This window comes from Schistocerca cancellata, chromosome 3 (genome assembly GCF_023864275.1).
Source record: "Schistocerca cancellata isolate TAMUIC-IGC-003103 chromosome 3, iqSchCanc2.1, whole genome shotgun sequence".
Classification (NCBI taxonomy): Eukaryota; Metazoa; Arthropoda; class Insecta; order Orthoptera; family Acrididae; genus Schistocerca; species Schistocerca cancellata.
This window is the reverse complement of record NC_064628.1, coordinates 686,376,191-686,396,180: the sequence shown is the minus strand read 5'-3', so window position 1 is coordinate 686,396,180 and position 19,990 is coordinate 686,376,191. Positions and strand designations below refer to the sequence as shown.

Genomic DNA, 19,990 nt, shown 5'->3' with positions numbered 1-19,990 from the left:
CAAAGACTCTGACAGAACGAGGCTGAAGCAGGTGGTTCCCACTTTTCTGTCAGAGGAACATATTCGTCATTCTCGTATTCTGACGGGAATCGTTTTTTGCTTGTTTCCTTCGTTTCCTGTTACAGCAAAGTGTGCTGCTTATTTGATACAAACTCTACAGGTCAGTAAAGTTTTAACAATTTATACACTTAGACACATTTATATACCCTGACACATTTATATACTCTGACACACATAAACAATCAATAAGCTCGCGTAATATAATGTTAAGGCAAGATCGTTTTCTTCATTTTTTTTTATACTTTGCTAATCGATCGCAGTTCATCGAAAACGCCCGGATTATGATTTGTATCTTAAAAAAGTAAAAATGTTATCAGAAACATTTTACTGAGTTCGCAGTCTTTACAGTTTTACATAAGTTTTGGCAGTCATTTCAAGTTTTTTCAGCCATGTTAAAACACTGTTTAGCCCATTTATTGTCACTGCAGTACCATTCTGGACGTATTTGAATAGGCTTGAAATGGCCACTATACAGCGATAGCGTGTCATAAAGTTTCAGGATGAAAAAATACTGAGCAAAAACGTAGTTTGGTGACTCTTACAATGACCCTACAACATTTTCCATGTGTTTATTGTGTCAGTTAACACTACATTTACGTCTCAGACAGGGTATTGTGCACCTATCTTACTTGCCTAAAGTAGGGTAACTTCGAACTTGTGGATCTCGGCAAAGGATAATGATCCCGCAAAAAATTCATGGTTCCCGATTATCATCTCAAGAATATATGGTAATAATTTCGACAATTTGCCATTAATAAAAATTATACAAAAGGCTGTCCCCACACTTGGTGCTTCTCGTACCGGTAACCAAAAATTGTGCTTTTTTCGGATTTATCTCGGTTACACATACAGATTTTCGGAAACAGGAAAATGGAGTTTCTAGATGAATTTCTAAAGAACACACCTTTAAAATTTTAGCCATCTACTGTGGTTAATCATTAAGACAATTTTAACCCAAGGTGCAAAAACGGCTAATAACCGGGTTTTGCGGTTTCTGCATACATGCGGTAACTTTGAACCTTTGGATCCGGTAACGGATAACGAAACCGAAAAAGTTTTCAGAGTTTCCCTTGAATATCATTCTGAAAACATGCAGAAAAAATTTGGACTGTCTGCCATGAATAGAAATTATAGAAGTGGCCATCACCACAACTGATACTTTTCGCACCCAAAAATCATGAATTTTCGGGATTTGATAACGCATACAGAATTTCGAAAAGGGGAAAATATAACTTCTAGATTAATGTCTAAAGAATGCACAGTTAAAATTTTAGCCGTCGTCTATGGTTAGTTATTTAGACAATTGTCGTCCAGTGTGCAAAATGGGGTAGAAGCCGGTTTTTTTCGCTTTTCGCATAAGTATAGCGACTTTGAACATCTGGATCACGGCAATGAATAACGATATCGAAACAAATTTTAGAAATTCCCAGAAAATATCATCTTAATAACATGTGGCAAACGATTCGACGTTCTGCCAGGAATAGAATTTACAAAAATTGGTACTTTTCGTACTAAAAAAAATATTTTTTACGAGTTATCTTAGGAAACGCCATTGAACAAATGATGCTTTTATATACTGCCGAAGATCCACCGTACACCACACCTAACGCAAAGGAACCAATCGATTTGCTCCACTTGCTTCGGCTGGAGGATATGTGTTATGTTTAAATGTTGATTATGTGCTGTAAGACAAATGGTCGCTAGGCCAAGGGCTATCGAAAGCTCTTGATACCTTATCTTTGTGATCATCATAACCCGAGATAAGACCTCATAATGAATCACATTTCCACGCACGAATTTTGGAACATACTGGTACCTTGCACTGTCATGCATGGACCAATTCGTACTGGCAACACGGTTTAGTATACATTCTTTTCCTCTATGATAGCCAATCGGTAAGGTAAGGGTGGGTTGTTGTAGAACTTGCTTCTCTTTAGTACAACGAAAAACCAGCGAAAAGTCGCAAATTTTTTTTAATTCACTCGATAACTATTTTCGGGCTGAGACCCATTTTCAAATCATCGTAACATAGCGAAAATGGTATCTCCGAAGATGTGAAAACCATGCCAAAGACGTTCGTGCTGTAACTTCGTTTCACATTTTTGACTAGATTACCATGATTTGAAAATAGGTCTCGGCCCGAAACTGGTCATCGAGTGAATAAAAAAAGTAAAATTTACAACTCTGGAGTGATTTTTCGTTGTACTGATTAACAGAAAGTGCTGACCCCACAGCTTCTCCAGCATGCTGGAAGTTCGTGCTTCTTTGTAGCCAATTCATAATACACTACTGGCCATTAAAATTGCTACACCACGAAACTGACGTGCTACAAACGCGAAATTTAAACGACAGGAAGAAGATGCTGTGATATGCAAATGATTAGATTTTCAGAGCATTCACGCACGGTTGGCGCCGGTGGCGACACCTACGACGTGCTGACATGAGGAAAGTTTCCAACCGATTTCTCGTACACAAACAGCAATTGACCGGCGTTACCTGGTGAAACGTTGTTGTGATGCCTCGTGTAAGGAGAAGAAATGCGTACCATCACGTTTCCGACTTTCATAAAGGTCGGATTGTAGCCTTTCGCGATTGCGGTTTATCGTATCGCGACATTGCTGCTCGCGTTGGTGGAGATCCAATGACTGTTAGCAGAATATGGAATCGGTGGGTTCCGCAACGCCGTGCTCGATCCCAACGGCCTCGTATCACTAGCAGTCGAGATGACAGGCATCTTATCCGCATGGCTGTAACGGATCGTGCAGCTACGTCTCGATCCCTGAGTCAACAGATGGGGACGTTTGCAAGACAACAACCATCTGCACGAACATTTCGACGACGTTTGCAGCAGCATGGACTATCAGCTCGGAGACCATGGCGGTTACCCTTGACGCTGCATCACAGACAGGAGCGCCTGCGATGGTGTACTCAACGACGAACCTGGGTGCACGAATGGCAAAAAGTCAGTTTTTCGGATGAATCCAGGTTCTGTTTACAGCATCATGATGATCGCATCCGTGTTTGGCGACATCGCGCTGAACGCACATTGGAAGCGTGTATTCGTCATCGCCATACTGGCATCATGGTATGGGGTGCCATTGGTTACACGTCTCGGTCACCTCTTGTTCGCATTGACGGCACTTTGAACAGTGGACGTTACATTTCAGATGTGTTTCGACCCGTGGCTCTACCCTCATTCGATCCCTGCGAAACCCTACATTTCAGCAGGATAATGCATGACCGCATGTTGCAGGTCCTCTACGGACCTTTCTGAATACAGAAAATTTTGGACTGCTGCCCTGGCCAGCACATTCTCCAGATCTCTCACCAACTGAAAACGTCTGGTCAATGATGGCCGAGCAACTGGCTCGTCACAATACGCCAGTCACTACTCTTGATGAACTGTGGTATCGTGTTGAAGCTGCGTGGGCAGCTGTACCTGTACACGCCATCCAAGCTCTGTTTGACTCAATGCCCAGGCGTATCAAGGCCGTTATTACGGCCAGAGGTGGTTGTTCTGGGTACTGATTTCTCAGGATCTATGCACCCAAATTGCGTGAAAATGTAATCACATGTCAGTTCTAGTATAATATATTTGTCCAATGAATACGCGTTTATCATCTGCATTTCTTCTTGGTGTATCCATTTTAATGAGCAGTAGTGTATAAATATGTGTCTCACGAACTCATGAAGTTTCTCACGAGACATGCAGAGAAAATAGTGAATTACCTTGAATGAATCAAGTTCATTCGAATGGTGTGTTCGCAGACGAGCTGCCTGTTCTGGATGCCGGCCCAGCTGGTCAACTTCATGTGGGTGCCTCCAGCGGCGCGTGTCATCTACGTTGGCTCGTGTGCGCTCGTCTGGGTCAATATCCTTTGCTGGTTCAAGCGGCAGGACTACTGAGAGCACAGCTGGTGCCATCTAGTGCTCTGGAGTGGCTCGTCTGCTACGCTACACGTCATGCTGCACATGAAAGCACCTGCCGTTCCTTCAGGATATGCGGACGACTCTGAAGAGCCACATTACCTACGATCTTCCATTCCATATCTGTTTTGATACTTGTGAGAATAACTGAATTACATTTCGCGTGTAATACTTACCTGCATGTAGATTTAGGATAAATGCAGCCATGATATATGTAATGAAGGGATACTAACGCAAGTAAATTTAGAGCTACCGTCGACAATCGTCCATTATTTAGTTCCCACTTGTTCTCTATGTCAGGTCATTTGGAGTGGGCTAGTTAAACCACATGCAGGGAAATTTTTGTAGCCAATTTCTTAGCGTTTACAATTTTCATTTTTCCGTAAAACAGGAGCATTAGTAACTAATTTCGGTGTCTAAAAACAATTATGCGGATACATATCTGAAAATCGTATGATCCGCTATATCCGAAGTTCCTTTCTCTCTCATTGCCACTATTACGTCTAAGCCCCAGAGATACGTACTTAGAATAGCGTCCCTTCCCAGCATGAGAATAAATCGCTATTCAAAAAAATAACCCTTAGCTTTGAAGAGTCGCTATATCCAAATTTTGACCTTCAGTGTGTGTGTCCCACGACTTGACACATACGTAGAATAATCAGACTTGTATATAGAAGGAAACTATCCACAGTCCGATATTTAAGATCTACAACGGATGATTTACTATCAGAAGTTATCGATAATTTGCTCAGAGAAGACAATATAATTATACTAACGCATTTTTCACTACGTTCGCGATGATAGAATTTACGAAGTCATAGAATTGATGTGACTGAAAATACAGCCTCCTAGATTTTCGCTATTTGGTGTAGTTTGAGCCTTGTGAAAGGAACATGAAGGACTCTGGGGTGTTGTTATGAATAACTTGCTTTGCACTTATACAGGAGAGATGAACCAAACGACTCATTATTCGGTTTACTGAACCATCTGTTAATCAGACGAACACAGCAAGAGAGGAAATTAACTCAGGCATACTAGTCGATTATTTTCGACATTTTCTTCAGCATCGAAAGGACCAATAACAGAAATATGTAATGCAGCCCCCACAAATTCCATAAGTATTCATTTATCGTTATTAAATGTACTAGAAGGACCCGACAGCCTACATGTTGGCACCACTGCGCAATAAACTTATCTTTAAAGGGAAGATGACATTTCGAAATGGTATTCACTAGAAAATAATAAAATATACATATCTCCTTTACCTCTCCTTTACAGCACAAACATTTTAACCTCTGCACAAACTACTTTTAATAATATTATACGAAAAATTGAATCTTTATCTACAGAAGGGTATTATGACAATCCGCACAATGTCTGTATATACATTTTCTAATACGTTCACTTACCACATGACACAAATGAAATCTGCTTTTTTAGTCATATAGCTCAGAAAAGAGCGTTTTAAAAATGTTTGTACAACGTTTTGTCTTTGGCAAAATCAGTGGGACGATTTTTCATCCTGTCTATAGACATCGCACAATTTTCACAAGCACAAGAATTCTTTATCAAAAGTATTTTGTACTACTCTGCTTTTACCATCAAATAAAATCATTGTGCTTATGTTATTCCTAAAATAAAGGCTTATTGTTTCTTGCTTCCCTCTGAGAAATACACATAAGAACGCCCATAATAACATCGAGCAACGACCCTAAGTAACCTATGATTAGAGCCGCATTTACGAACAAAATCATTATAAAACTGGGACAGGGAACACCGAATTGACATACTCGAAATTCTAATGGAATCTGAGTTAGTGGCATTTGGCTACCATGTCATTTCATCCGCTCTAGAACATCCTGAAAATTAGTCATTCGCAGCAACTCAATGAAATCTGTCGATGTAAGTCCAGGACTAAATAATATGTCAACTTGAAAATCATCTCAATGTACACAAAGGTGATAGGGAGGAGAGCAAGTTTTGAAATGTTGGACGCAGAGGAGAAAATGAGTAACGTAACTGTCTTATAAGGATCAGAACTAAACCGAGATACTTAAAAGAATGGAACCAAGTCTGTGGATGTACTGGTCCACAGTCATCTCTACACTCATGGCTGATACATTGTTCTGTCTGTATGTACTGAAGGCTATGATAAAATATGGGCTGTTAGTATTTTGTCTGTGTATGAAAATTATTGTTAAACCAATATATGACATACAATATTTACATATTTCATATCCTTGTATAGCATATAAATTGATAATTAAACTTTTTCGAAATTTTATGGGTTTCATTTCTCCGTTATTGTATGCAGTACACCCCATGGCAGTCTATTTTCTACTATGACAATACCCACTTTTTTAAAACCCATGTTATTATTTTCTTGTGCAGGAGCGGTGTTTGGTGGTCCATAAACTAATGGGAACGGTAAGTGGCTGGAGGTTGTTTTGATGTAACTTCTTAAACGAAGCTGATTCATTTTACTGACGACTACAAACAGTCCAGAGCATGTGCAGAATAAGTAAAGACCAAATAACTCAGCACTCACAAAAACAGTGTGATATACAGACTAAAAAAAGATAAAGCATTTTTAATCAACACCAACAGAATCAATCAACATCACAACAAAGAGGCTCAAATGAATACACAATTAAACAACAAAGTAGTATCTAATACAATTGACAAAATGTCAATAAATCAGACCCACTGAGTTCATTCAGGCTACACGCAAGGGTATGAATTAAGATACACAACCAACAACGCACAGTAACAGCATACAAGATACTCAATAACAAATCTCATCCAACAACCAAATTTCGAAAATACCGAACGAAAACCAGCACCCTATTTAAATACTAAACAGACAATCAAGAGAGCCGAAACTCACAATAGAACTAATGAGTGCACAGAATATCAGAATGGTGAAGCAATAAAATCCAACACCAATGACAATTGAATTTTCGCTAGGCACACTTCCTCCTGGTGGTATTCTCCGGTTAAATCAGAGGCGGCCAAGAGTTTGGCTCGGGAGCCTTGTCCTGGCATGAGTGCCACACAGCTAGGCCTTGCTGTCGGAACGCGAGGAGGGGGAAAAGGGGAAACTGCGAACCCGACGCATTTAAATGGCAGAACAGTCGTATTGCATACGGCTTGGTTTTATATTTCACATTTCTCAACAGCGTAGACAACAAACAAATCAAATTTTCAGTACTATTTACGAGGGTGAGTCAAATAGAAACCTTAAAATATTTTTTTAAATATTAGTTATTGTGCAGAAGTGGTACAAAGCTGTATCACTTTTCAACATGATCTCCCCCACGCTCAATGCAAGTCCTCCGGCGCTTACAAAGTGCATAAATTCCTTCAGAAAAAAATTCTTTTGGTAGTCCGCTCAACCACTCAATGTACCGTGTGGCCTACCTCTTCATCAGAACGGAACTTCTTTCCTCACATTGCGTCTTTGAGTGGTCCAAACATATGGAAATCATTTGGGACAAGGTCCGGTGAGTATGGTGGATGAGGCAGACACTCAAAATGCAGGTCTGTGATTGTTGCAACTGCTGCACAGGCAGTGTGGGGCCTTGCATTGTCATGTTGCAAAACGACACCTGCTGACAGCAATCCACGTCTCTTTGATTTGATTGCGGGCCTCAGATGATTTTTTAGGAGATGTCTATGATGCACTGGTGACAGTGGTCCCTCATGTAATGCTCCAAAATGACGCCTTTTTCGTCCCGAAAGAGAGTCAGCATAACCTTCCCTGCTGATGGTTCTGTTCGAAACTTCTTTGGTTTTGGTGATGAGGAATGGCGCCATTACTAGCTCGCTCTCTTCGTTTCCGGTTGGTGGAAGTGAACCCAGGTTTCGTCGCCAGTGACGATTCTTGCAAGAAAGCCATCACCATCTTGTTCAAAGCGCCGAAGATGTTCTTCACAAGCATCAACACGTCGTTCTCTCATTTCAGGAGTCAGCTGCCGTGGCACCAATCTTGCAAACACTTTGTGAAACTGGAGCACATCATGCACAATGTGGTGTGCTGACCCATGAGTAATCTGTAAACATGCTGCAATGTCATTCAGTGTCACTCGGCGGTTTTCCTTTACTATGGCTTCAACTGCTGCAATCTTCTGTGGAGTCACGACTCGTTGTGCCTGACCTGGACGAGGAGCATCTTCCACTGAAGTCACACCATTTGCGAACTTCCTACTCCATTCGTAGACTTGCTGCTGTGACAAACATGCATCACTGTACTGAACCTTCATTCGTCGATGAATGTCAATAGGTTTCACACTACGTAAGAACCGAATAACAGAACGCTGTTCTTCCCTTGTACAAGTCGCAAGTCGAGCGGCCATCTTTATACTGATACTGCGACGGTATGTGTGAATCTGAACTATGCTTCCACCTACGGGCCATTCTGCACGCTGTTTGGAGCACGCTTACCAACTTACAGGATAACGGCACGAAATTTCGATTTGTTATTACAGATTTAAGGTTTTCATTTGACTCACCCTCGTAATTATTTTTGACGCACGAAGACATAATATAACTTTTATCTGGAACAGACTATCTGCGTACAACAGACGCACACAGTTTCACAAAGTTTCACACTCAGGTTACCACATAATCGTGACTTACTTAGTTTCACAATCCAAAAAGGTGTTTCATTCATACATGTTAATCTAAATATTGTTGCAGTTTCACAACCTTACTGTGTAAATGTGGAAGCACTACCTCAGGAAAGCATTGTAGACGTCCTGCACAGTTTCAACATAAAAGGATTTGTCTTAAAACAGGAATTCTTTGCATGTCAATCAGTTACGTCTGCACCTGAATAATGGCGCTGTCAATTGAAACAGCAAACGATCTCGAAAACTGCTGGTAACAGATGTAAGATTGGCAGTGTGCTCAAGACTTTTAGGAAACTATCCTTGCCATTCTTTAAAGGCCACAATTAATTCTTCAAATATCGCGTTTTCTTTAACGTCAGTGAACTAAGGGAACTGGACTCTGTTTGTCACAATGAGTTCCTTCTTTTTAAATACATCCCGAACAAATAAGAAAGAAGTTTTTTCCAGACAGAAGTTGTTTCTCATCTTCTAATGTCTTACTGTGGGCAGTGTGCAGTCAAGTACACTTAAAATACGAGGTCTGCAACTCATTTTCGATGTCATAATTTTTCTTCCTGCACTTCTTTTTCCTTAATAAATTCAAGAATAGCGGGTTTTAAATCGAAAAATGGTTCAAAGAATGGCCCTTCACGTACTTTGCATTAATATATAAGGTCTCCACACTCTTTGCTCAGCTCCTTCGAAAACCTGTTGCAACTGACTGTGGAATAATGTGTGCGACTATTTTACTATTCGTACCACCAATTTTTTCACGAGCTGCACGCCTGCAAATTTGGCACAATGTGCTTCTTGACGTACGTAATAACGAATCTCGTCTGTCAATCGTAATATTTTCTCTCTCATTGTGAATTAAATATTTAAATTCTGCACGCTCCTGTAATGTCGTTTCATGGCAAATTTGCAGTATACCTTCCTTATGCGACTGCATAGTACATATTAAGAATCATCATCCATTTCTTCCGTCAGTGCCATTCGCTTTTAAAGGATTGTTGCCACAAGGTTGTTAGAATGCTTCTTTTTGTTCAAACAGCACTAGACCTGTGAACATATTTCGTTGCGCGAACAAACAGGAAAGGTAAGTAGCACTGACACCACGATTCTGCTGAACCGAAGAGTTATGGCGGCCGAAAATGTCACACCGCAATACTAAACGAAATGTTGCCCTGTAAAGAGTACTTCCGAGAAGGAACGAGAAAAGCCGAGAGGGGCCGAGCATTGGCCCGAACGTGGCCCACACACGTGGCACGCGTGAATTTCGGCACGTCGTATCTGGTGGCCCTGGGTTAAATACACTGGGCTCTTCCTCATATTTCACCGCATTAGAAACAGGCGACTCAGGTAGACCAGCTCTGCCTCACATGTACGCACTACAGCCAGCTCTTACCACAGCAGCCACACAGTCCTTTACCTGTCGCTCACTACAGCAAATAGCTCTTCAGTCCCAGGTATGCTGCATTCCTTGGATTCACGAAACCCAGCACCGTCTTCTGCTCCAGCCCAATTCTTACAGCAAAAGCCTATCAGCTTCAGCCGTCCATCCGCCAGGTTGCCTTGATGTTCTGCCACATGTTTCCTGCTTCAAGATGATAGAAGTGTTCCATTTGCCAGCCTTTCCCATCTTTGTCTTCTCCCCCGTGGTTGTCCCCCTTGGTTGACGACAGTGGCCAACCTTTGGACCAGCACGTTGTGCAAAACAAACTTGGTCAAACTTTGCTGATTCTGAGCAAATTACAATATCATCCGCAAACCTCAAAGTTTTTATTTCTTCTCTTTGAACTTTAATTCCCTGATTGAACAACATCGGGGAATAGGCTACGACCACGTCTCGCACACGTCCCAGCTGCTGCTTCCCTCACGTGCTTCGACTCTAACTACAACCTGGTTTCTGTACATGTTGTCAGTAACATGGCCCCCGATGCTGAACTAAAGAGTTGGCCACCGCCGTCCATCTACATCTACATCTACATCCATACTCCGCAAGCCACCTGACGGTGTATGGCGGAGGGTCCACGTTGGCATGGCGCTGGCTAAAGTTGATGATGTTAAAAGTTCCCAACATCAGACCGCCATCAGCTCTGCCTGGGCGCCGCTTCCGGCTTCCATGAAGCGCTGCACTCAGCGACAACAGATATGTGTGCTCTAAGATGTGCCTGGAGCACATGAGCCATGCTGGTACCATTAATTAAAATGTGTTTTGAAGCTACCAAGTCATGAAGTCATAGACAGATTCTTTTGGAAAACTGTAAGAAAGACTGAGATTCTCCCAACACAGACGCCAAGAAGAGATTTCACTAGCCAAAATTCGACATGTATATTATAATCTTTATAATTAATTCTTTCTCTATGAACTAAAAATTCATTAATTTCAAAAAACTACATCTGATACGTTAATAAAACAATCTGACACAGAATAATGCTACTGAAGTCAAAACTCCCATTAACGGCTTCACAGTTTTAAGTAACTGTGATCGTAGAGACGTAATAACCATCACCATTTCTGACTGGCACATTCTTAATAAATCGAAAATAATTTTAGGAATAATCATGAACTGTAGCTACGAGAGGTAATGACTTAAGTGGTCCCTCAAAATAAGTAACAAAAAAAAGATAATGACCTAGTATATAAAATTCACACTTTTCTGGGGATAATTAAAACAAAACAAAAAATCAAATGCATTAGGCAATTGGTATCAGTACTCTGACATTCAGGTGAAACGGTCTACCAGCCAGTGTTGATTGCGTATACTGATAGGGAGCAATGTTTAGCATGGTTCAAAAACTGGTTCAAATGGCTCTGAGCACTATGGGACTTAACATCTGAGGTCATCAGTCCCCTAGAACTTATAACTACTTAAACCCAACTAACCTAAGGACATGGGACACATATCCATCCCCGAGGCAGGATTCGAACCTGCGACCGTAGCAGTCGCCCGGTTCCAGACTGAAGCACCTAGAACCGCTCGGCCACTACAGCCGGCGTTTGACATGGACAGTTATTTATTTAAATTCAGAGATAAAGGTACACAATAGCAGAAAATTTGTGTTTATCAAATATGTCCATAGTTGGTTGGTTGGTTGGTTTTGGGGATTAAATGGACCAGACTGCTACGGTCATCGGTCCCTTGTTCCAAACTTGCAAACACCCACACGGAATAAAAAGGGACAATGACAAAGACGACAGACGACAGAGGACAAGAGGACGGAGACAGAGACCCGACAAAAGGAAGTAAAAATCACACAGAGTGTGACAGTGGTTGGCCGACCATAGAGACAAAAAAAGGAAAAGCCAACCACCGAGAAACACATTAAAAACTCAGTCTAAAACCGTAGGCTAAATGCCAGACTCAACACAAAAATGGCTTGGCTCTGAGCACTATGGGACTCAACATCTTAGGTCATAAGTCCCCTAGAACTTAGAACTACTTAAACCGAACTAACCTAAGGACATCACACACACCCATGCCCGAGGCAGGATTCGAACCTGCGACCGTAGCAGTCCCGCGGTTCCGGACTGCAGCGCCAGAACCGCTAGACCACCGCGGCCGGCATCAACACAAAAAAGGACAAACATTTACATTTAGTGATAAACGCCCCCTGCCCGAATAAAACGCAAAACTAAGCCTGTCATGGTAGTGTCATCTATTAAAAGGGCAGGGGGCGTATCAGGCAGCGCAAATGTCTGCCTGACCACAGCTAAAAGGGGACAGGCCAACAAAATGTGGGCCACTGTCAAAGCCGCCTCGCAGCGACATAGAGGAGGGTCCTCGCAGTAAATAACTGTGCATCAGCCGGGTGTGGCCAAAGCGGAGCCGACAAAGGACAACTGAGTCTCTGCGATTCGCTCGCATGGATGACTACCACACAGTCGCCGTCTCCTTTATAGCATGGAGTTTATTGGGTGTGGTCAAATTGCGTCCCATAGCGCAAAAACTTTGCGGCGTAAGGAGGCTCGTAAATCAGTCTCCGGGAGGCCAACGTCCAGAGATGGTTTACAGGTGGCCTCTTTCGCCAGACGGTCAACATTTTCATTGCCGGGTATCCCAACATGGCCTGGGGTCCACACAAAGACCACAGAGCGGCCGCAAGGGGCAAGAGCATGAAGGGCCATCGCCAGACGAGAGCGAGGGAAGCACTGGTCGATAGCTCGTAAACTGCTCAGGGAGTCGCTACAGATAACGAAGGACTCTCCTGAGCAGGAGCGGATATACTCTAGGGCACGAGAGATGGCGACCAGCTCCGCAGTGAAAACGCTGCAGCCAGTCGGCAAGGATCGTTGTTCGTAGTGGTCCCCTAGAGTTAGAGCATAACTGACACGACCAGCAACCATCAAACCGTCAGTGTAAAACACGCCAGAGCCCTGATACGTGGCTAGGATGGAATAAAAGCAGCGGCGGAAGGCCTCCAGAGGGACTGAGTCCTTCGGGCCCTGTGCCAATTCGAGCCGAACGCAAGGGCGAGGCACACACCACGGGGGAGTACGCAGAGGGGCCCGGAAAGGTGGAAGAGGGAAAACCCCAAGCCCGGAGAGAAGCTCTCTGACGCGGATGGCGATCGTACAACCCGACCGGGGCCGACGTTCTGGGAGATGGAAGACTGGCTGCGGGAACAGGAGACGATAATTAGGATGCCCGGGCAAGCTACAAACATGCGCAGCATAAGCGGCCAGTAAATGTTGGCGCCGTAACCGCAGCGGAGGGACACCTGCCTCCACAAGTATGCTGTCCACAGGGCTGGTCTGGAAAGCACCAGTGGCAAGTCGGATCCCGCTGTGAAGGATTGGGGACAGCACCCGTAACACAGATGGGGATGCTGAACCATAAGCCAGGCTCCCATAATCCAGACGGGACTGGATTAACGCCTGGTAGAACGGTGAGAGGGTAGATCGGTCGGCGCCCCAGCTGGTGTGGTTCAAGCATCGCAGAGCATTAAGATGCCGCCAACACATCTGTTTAAGCTGCCGAATATGTGGGAGCCAAGTCAACCGGGCATCAAAAACCACACCCAAAAACCGATGTGTCTCCACCACAGCAAGACGTTCGCCGGCAAGATAAAGCTGCGGCTCAGGGTGAACTGTGCGTCGCCGGCAGAAATGCATAACGCAGGTACTGGCAGCCGAAAACTGGAAGCCATGCGCTACAGCCCAAGACTGCGCCTTGCGGATAGCGCCCTGCAGCTGACGTTCAGCAGCTGCAATGCCAACGGAGCTGTAGCAGAGGCAGAAGTCGTCAGCATACAAGGATGCTGAGACATATGTTCCCACCACCGCAGCGAGCCCGTTAATTGCAATTAAAAACAGGCAGACACTTAAAACAGACCCCTGAGGTACCCCATTCTCCTGAACTCGGGAGGAACTATTGGAGGCCGCGACTTGCACGCGGAAGGTACGATGTACCAGAAAATTTCGTAGGAAAATCGGTAATGGACCCCAAAGACCTCAATCATGAAGCGTAGAGAGGAAGTGATGGCGCCATGTCGTATCGTACGCCTTCCGCTTGTCAAAAAAGACAGCCACGAGGTGCTGACGGCGAGCAAAGGGCGAACGTTTGGCTGAATCCAGGCTCGCCAGATTTTCGGCGGCAGAGCGGCCTTTACGGAACCCGCCCTGAGACGGAGCTAGAAGGCCGCGAGACTCTAGTACCCAACTCAACCGCCGGCTCACCATGCGTTCGAGCAACTTGCACAGAACGTTGGTGAGGCTAATGGGGCGGTAGCTGTCCACCTCCAATGGGTGCTTGCCAGGTTTCAAAATGGGGATAACAATACTTCCCCGCCATTGCGATGGAAACTCCCCTCGACCCAAATACGCTTGTAAAGGTCGAGGAGGCGTCGCTGCAGTCCACTGAGAGGTGTTTCAGCATTTGACAGTGGATGCGATCTGGCCCAGGAGCTGTATCAGGGCAAGCGGCTAGGGCACTGTGTAATTCCCACTCAGTGAATGGGACATTGTAGGATTCAGGTTGGCACATGTGAAATGAAAGGCTCCGATGTTCCAACCGCTCTTTAATGGGGCGGAAAGCCAGTGGGTAATTCACAGATGCGGAACTGAGAGCAAAATGGTCTGCTAAGCGGTTGGCAATTATGTCAGAGTCAGTACAAATTGCTCCATTCAATGAGAGGGCAGGGACGCTGACAGGGGTACGATAGTCATAGAGGCGTCTAATCTTTGCCCAGACCTGCGATGGAGAGACATGGAGGCCAATGGTGGAGACATACCATTCCCAGCACTCCTGCTTGCGTTGGCGGATAAGGCGGAGGGTCCGCGCACGCAGCCGTTTGAAGGCAATGAGGTGTTCTATGGAGGGATGTCGCTTGTGACGCTGGAGCGCCCGCCGGCGATCTTTAATAGCCTCAGCGATCTCAGGCGACCACCAAGGCACAGTCCTCCGCTGAGGGGACCCAGAAGAAAGGGGAATGGCAGATTCTGCGGCAGCAATGATGCCAGTGGTGACCGAGTGAACCACCGCATCAACGGCTTCATTAGAAAGAGGCGCAATAGAGGCCATGGAGGAGAACAGGTCCCAGTCAGCCTTATTCATAGCCCATCTGCAAGGGCGCCCAGGAGAGTGACGCTGTGGCAGTGACAGAAAGATCGGAAAGTGGTCACTACCGCACAGGTCGTCATGCACACTCCATTGGAGAGAAGGTAAGAGGCTAGAGCTGTAGATTGAAAGGTCGATGGCGGAGTACGTGCCATGCGCCACACTGAAATGTGTGAAGGCACCATCATTTAAATCGAAAGGTGTATGTTGTGTCAATACATTCTCAACGGTTGCGCCTCGACCTGTTCCACTGACCCACCCCACAGAGGGTTCTGGGCGTTGAAGTCGCCCAGTAACAGGAAAGGCGGCGGCAATTGCGCTATCAGCGCAGCCAGGACATGCTGCGGGACATCACCATCTAGTGGACTGCATACGGTAACAGCCTCTAAAGGTGTCTGCAGAGGGATAGACTCGCTGTGAAGGGAGTGAAGAACATAGATGCAGACGCCACCAGAGACCCTTTCATAAGCGGCCCGGTTCCTATAATAGCCCTGACAGCCACGGAGGGCAGGGGTTCGCATTGCCGGAAACCAAGTTTCTTGTAGAGCAATACAGAGGAAAGGGTGAAGGCTGATAAGTTGTCGGAGCTCAGATAGATGGTGGAAAAATTGCAGTTCCACTGGAGGATCCAGGTCTTCAGCAGACGCCAGAATCTCGACCTCATCCTCAGACGCGGAGCTTGTAGGAAGCGGTGGGACAGGTGCCACCGCACTGTCGTGATTCTTATTAACCTTTTTCTTCTTCTGTTTCTCTCGCTGTGCCTTCGGTGGTTCAGGCTGGGAGGGCTTCCCTGGGTCACTCTCTGGGACGGAAGACGACCATGAGGCCCTACAACCAGCGACCGGTGGGTGTTTCAGCCACTTGCGGGCATCCGCGTTTCTGCTGGTCGGAACTCGCGAAGGGAGGTCCCCAAGGGACCCCTTGCTGGCGAGAGGAACCGAAGAAGTCTGACGCTTCTCCAGCTGGGAAGGGGGAACAGATGTCCCTGATGGTTGGGGCGGTTTTTCTCCTGAAGTAGATGGAGCAGGAGCAACAGGGGTGAAGTGCCCCCCACCATCAAGTGGGCAGGTGTGGTCCTTCGATTCTGAGAGCTGACTGGATGCGTTGCAGCTGATGTAACTGTAGCAGGAGTGACTGTGGCGGCATAAGAAGATGTCATGCGCACGGGATGAAGCCGGTCAAATTTCCATTTAGCCTCCGTGTAGGTCAGTCGGTCCAGGGTCTTGATTTCCATTATCTTCCTTTCCTTCTGCAGAATCGGACAGTCCGGCGAGCAAGAGGGATGGTACTCTCCGCAGTTGACACAGATGGGAGGCAGGGCACAGGGAGTATCAGGATGGGATGGTCGACCACAATCACGACATACGAGGCTGGAAGCACAGCGTGAAGACATATGGCCAAACTTCCAACACGAAGAACTGTATCGGGGGAGGGATATATGGCTTGACATCACCTTCTCAGGTAATGTGTCACCCTCGAAGGCCAAGATGAAGGCACTGGTGGTAACTTGATGATCCCTCGGACCCCAGTGGACGCGCCGGACGAAATTGACACCTCGTCGGTCTAAGTTGCCGTGCAGCTCGTCATCGGACTGTAAAAGGAGATCCCTGTGGAAAATAATGCCCTGGACCATATTTAAGCTTTTATGGGGCGTGATATTAACTGAAACATCCCCCAGCTTCTTACAAGCCCTCCTCCTCCCTGAACTTGTCCTCTAAATGCTCTACAAAGAACTGAGGCTTCACAGATTCAAAGGATTCACCATCAGCTCTGGTACAGACGAGATACCGGGGCGAATAAGTTTCACTGTCATTCATAGCCTTTCGTTACTCCCATGGTGTGGCCAGGGAGGGGAACGATTTGGGGTCATACACATTAGCTTTAAAATGAGCCCTCGAACGCTTTGCTGGTAGCTGGCCACCAGCAAGAGATGATGTGCCACGCTTCATTGCGTGTCATCCACCCTGATGCCACCTACTCCAACCAGGGGCCCTTCCCATAGGCGCCACTCAGCCACAGCAAGGGCCACCTGGCAGGATGGCCGTCGCCGGGAGTCCCGATGCCCCAGGGAGATGGGCATCTACTCCTTGGCATACATGGGGAGTTAACAGCGCAGGCATCAGCAGAGCGATCCCTGTGTTGTCAGGGGGCTACAACCAACACCAACAACGGACTGGCTACCATGCGTTCGAGCAACTTGCACAGAACGTTGGTGAGGCTAATGGGGCGGTAGCTGTCCACCTCCAATGGGTGCTTGCCAGGTTTCAAAATGGGGATAACAATACTTCCCCGCCATTGCGATGGAAACTCCCCTCGACCCAAATACGCTTGTAAAGGTCGAGGAGGCGTCGCTGCAGTCCACTGAGAGGTGTTTCAGCATTTGACAGTGGATGCGATCTGGCCCAGGAGGTGACATGTAGTCCATGGTCGCCGTCGGTGCAGAAAGTGGCACTGCACATTGCATGGCGGAAAGTGCACGCAGGAACGTATCCATGCCCAAGATATGGAGAACAGGCAGGACTGCAATGCAACGACGAATAAACTGGCGAAAGTTCTCAACGCAAGATGGACACAATGCACCAAGTAAGGCAACCTCCCCCAGTCGGCTCGCTCTTGCAAAAATTTTGAGATTTGGAGATCAAACCCGATAGGGGACCATCACATAAGGCCGAAACGTTTGAGACTCCTTTTAGTCGCTTCTTATGACAGGCAGGAATACCGCGGGCCTATTCTTACCCCCAAACCCGCAGGGAGTTATGTCCATATTATTTACGGTCACATGTTCGAATCCTGTCTCGGGCATGGATGTGTGTGATGTTCTTAGGTTAGTTAGGTTTAAGTAGTTCTAAGTTCTAGGGGTCTGATAACCTCAGATGTTAAGTCCCATAGTGCTCAGTCACTTGAGCCAAGTATTTACCTTCAGAGAATGGTCGTCCAAGGCTAAGATCTTATCTTGTTATGAAATCGGTACAATGGTGAGCCCGTCATCATATTTCCAAAGTTAGATACTTGCATTTTTGCGACATTTAACGATGATATATTGTAAGCTCTCAATGAATACATGCTTCCACTGTAAATATTCATCTTCAGATTGCTTGGCTGGTGCATACATATGCTGTGACTTAGCTAAACATTTAAAATATTTAACTGACAAACATGCATTATTTACTCAAAAATATTTAAACGGTTTAGAATGAATTACAAAACAGCAATACAATTTTATTAATAGGAAAATTGTTTTTTGGCATCAGTTGATTTATTTGACTCAATGGGTACATTTTTCACCTCCCTGTACGTGAGTAAATGTGAGATATTAATAATTCACACTAAAGTATTTCATAATACTTATTGGTTCAAAACTGAGAATAGATGTAACGAAAAGTTCAGATGCTAGTGAAAGTATTATGAGGCTGTCATACTCCCTATTTCTCTTAATAATTACACTGCAGAACAACTTTTTTCGAAACCCCTTCATTTTCTGACATTGCGATGCAGAAGCTTGAAATTAGCTTGAAGCTGTCTACAAACTTCCTCTGTAAAGATGAAAAAGCATGGCTCCTGAAATGTCAACTTAGAGCTTGGTGACGTTTTAGACGCAAAAAGAAGGCAAGAGTTCGTATGTTCATGTGAGAAGTGAGATTGGTTAGTGATTGGCACCAGATTTCACCACAGTTTTGCCCAACACCACCGTGGACGGTATATACCACAGGAAGATCGTCACGTCTCCTATGATTCACATCTCAATCTTTCTCTTGATACGTCTGCAGTGGAGGTCAGATGCACGATGTCAAGTGTTGAAATCACATGATTTTCTTATGGGTAATCGAGGAAAACGTTTCTGACACAATGCTGCTTAGAATCGACAGAGAAAGCCCTCAGGAATTGTCATATAGGGCTCCAATGAAACCATCCCTTTCCTTGGGGCATTAATTTCCACACACTTCGTGGTCAAAACGACAGCCTGTAGAGCGACGTACAAAAAGACTACGTTTGACACTGCTGACCTCCCGCACGGTTCAGTCTTGTTCTAAGGGCAACCCCATAAAACGTGATCTCACCCCTTTTTAGAGTAGCGTGTCTACAATTTTTGCTGTGGTACATAGGCTGGAGCCACTTCGGAGTGTTCAAAACCATTTGATGAAGTTTGAACGTGATTCGAAGCAGAAAGAGAATTTTCTGCTTTTTCATCCCTCCTCGTTCACACTATCCCGTAACGTGTGCATGTTGGGGGCGGGGGAGTGAGGGACGGGGGAGGGGAGAGAAGAGGCGACATTGGCACATTCTTGGATTAAAAGTCAAAGAGTCCGTCTAAGATCTATCGGTACCACTACACATTCTGTGCGCCTGTACACCTTTATTGAGCAATTTAAAAATTCAGTGATTCCTAGGCGCCTGTGGGACAGGCAACCCCTTTGACACCCGTCAGCTGAGGCACACTACACTGCTGCGCTAGTGCCTGTTTGCTGCACGCCACGTCTAAGCGTTGCAGGTCGGCTTGCCTATCAACCAGGCGCCTAGGAATTTGTGAATGGTTGTATCTGCACAGGAAGATTTTTGTAGTGCTCAGCAAAGATATGTGGTTGGCACAGTGGGTGTTGGCGAACTGAGGTGGGGGGGATGAGAGGGATTTAGAGGAAGATTTGACATGTTATCCACCTATGTGTCAATGTCACCTTTACCTCCCCCCCCTCCCCCCCCCCCCCCTCTTATACCCGCCATAGGAAAGCGTGAAAAATGGGAAACGACAAAGCATAGACAAATACATTTTTCGGCCTTGGATTACGCACAAATTTCGTCGGATGAGTAAATTTGATGCCATTTTGACATCATTAA

General features: G+C 45.4%; 1 protein-coding gene across 1 annotated transcript in view; it reads left to right on the top strand.

Moving 5' to 3' along the window:
- Positions 1-6,240, top strand: part of LOC126176955 (mpv17-like protein) — a 33,107-nt gene extending 26,867 nt beyond the window's left edge. Inside the window, exon 5 of the mRNA XM_049924163.1 lies at positions 3,829-6,240. Coding sequence (XP_049780120.1) covers positions 3,829-3,966 — 138 coding nt within the window. The 3' untranslated portion in view covers positions 3,967-6,240. The remainder of the gene's footprint in view (positions 1-3,828) is intronic.
- The last annotated feature ends 13,750 nt before the right edge of the window (positions 6,241-19,990 follow it).